General features: G+C 41.3%; 1 protein-coding gene across 1 annotated transcript; it reads left to right on the top strand.

The window, feature by feature from the left end:
- Positions 1 to 95: 95 nt before the first annotated feature.
- LOC121939815 (serine/threonine-protein kinase RIO1-like) lies at positions 96 to 1010 on the top strand. Its single transcript, XM_042482758.1, has 3 exons — positions 96 to 186; positions 315 to 357; positions 626 to 1010. The coding sequence occupies exons 1-3, from the start codon at positions 161 to 163 to the stop codon at positions 815 to 817; spliced, it is 261 nt and encodes an 86-aa protein (XP_042338692.1). The 5' UTR covers positions 96 to 160; the 3' UTR covers positions 818 to 1010.
- Positions 1011 to 1411: the final 401 nt, after the last annotated feature.

Here is a 1411-nt window from a genome sequence, read left to right as displayed (position 1 = left end):
ACACACACACACACACACACACACCCTGGCTGTTGATCACATACAGTATCAGCCTGCTGTTTGCTGCAGTTATTGACAGATTGATGAGTTAATCGGTTGTATTGGTTTTGTTTCAGATAAACTGAATTATGCTGATTCAGTGATCAATAAAGTGACGACGATGCAGAAACAGAAAGAAGCCGACACGTACGTGTGACATCGCAGGTCATGTGACCGCAGACTAACGCTGTGATTGGCCGAACTCACCTAAATGTAGTGTGACATCACAGGTCATGTGACTGCAGACTAACGCTGTGATTGGCTGCTCCCTGCAGGTATAGAGTGAAGGACAAATCAGACCGAGCCACCGTGGAACAGGTACGCACTTTTATTCAGAAAGGGTCTAACAGGAAGTGAGCAGCAGGATGAAAACTGATCAGTTTGATCGAACTCTGATGATCAGTTTGTCTCTCAGGTGGTTCATTATTGATTGTGTTTCAGTTATTGACGGAGTGATCGATAGATGACACAGAGATTTTTCCTCGTCTCATAAAAACATGTTTCATCCGTCACAGACCCGAAACACACAACTATTGATCCTCTCTGTCCAACCATCAATAACCTGACTCTTCTCCTGCTGCTGCAGGTTTTAGATCCTCGAACTCGAATGATTCTCTTCAAGATGTTGAGTCGAGGAATCATCAGTGAAATCAACGGCTGCATCAGCACGGGCAAAGAGGTCAGAGATCACCTGTCAATACAATCAATCACACTGATCAGTACTCTGATTCATACTGATCAATACCGTCCGGATTCCAAACAGACGGTCGATGTATAAACGGTAAATCAAACCAGTGGTCAGTGATCGATAAATCCTCTCTGAAATCACTTACAGACAAAAATCATTAACCCCTCACGGCCCGCTTTATTATCGCACTCGTTTTGCAAACAGAATGTGATTTTCAAAATAAATCTTTAAAAAATATTATACATTAATATGACTTTCTGCTTTCATCAAGTTTATTTTTTAACCAACATCAGTCCTAATAAATATCAAATATTCATTAATATTTTCAGAACATTGATCCCTTAAATGCCATGTTTTTGTCATGATGTCACTATGTTTATAAACGGAGAAAAAACAAAACCCACAAAACTGAGTGATGTTGAGTCTCCTCCTCAGTGTGTGAGTGTAGCTGCTGACAGTCTGGGATATGTCAGTGTGTGAGTGTAGCTGCTGACAGTCTGGGATATGTCAGTGTGTGAGTGTAGCTGCTGACAGTCTGGGATATGTCAGTGATCAGCAGCTACATTGACTGTGACAGGTCACCTAGTGGAAATAGCATGTATTTCCTCCATATGCCAAATATGGTCAAAATGACCTCATCAGTTGGAAAATAGTCAAAATGACAAATTCAGAGTCAAAAGCCCA

Source organism: Plectropomus leopardus, unplaced genomic scaffold (assembly GCF_008729295.1).
Source record: "Plectropomus leopardus isolate mb unplaced genomic scaffold, YSFRI_Pleo_2.0 unplaced_scaffold6177, whole genome shotgun sequence".
Taxonomy (NCBI): Eukaryota; Metazoa; Chordata; class Actinopteri; order Perciformes; family Serranidae; genus Plectropomus; species Plectropomus leopardus.
This window is presented reverse-complemented; position numbering and strand designations above follow the sequence as displayed.

What these genes read in the sequence shown, in the direction of transcription:
- LOC121939815 (XM_042482758.1), top strand. Translation starts at nt 161, where the DNA reads ATGCAGAAACAGAAAGAAGCCGACAC. An exon ending in AAACAGAAAGAAGCCGACAC is followed by an intron (nt 187 to 314) that starts GTACGTGTGACA and finishes TGCTCCCTGCAG; the next exon opens with GTATAGAGTGAAGGACAAAT. An exon ending in ACCGAGCCACCGTGGAACAG is followed by an intron (nt 358 to 625) that starts GTACGCACTTTT and finishes CTGCTGCTGCAG; the next exon opens with GTTTTAGATCCTCGAACTCG.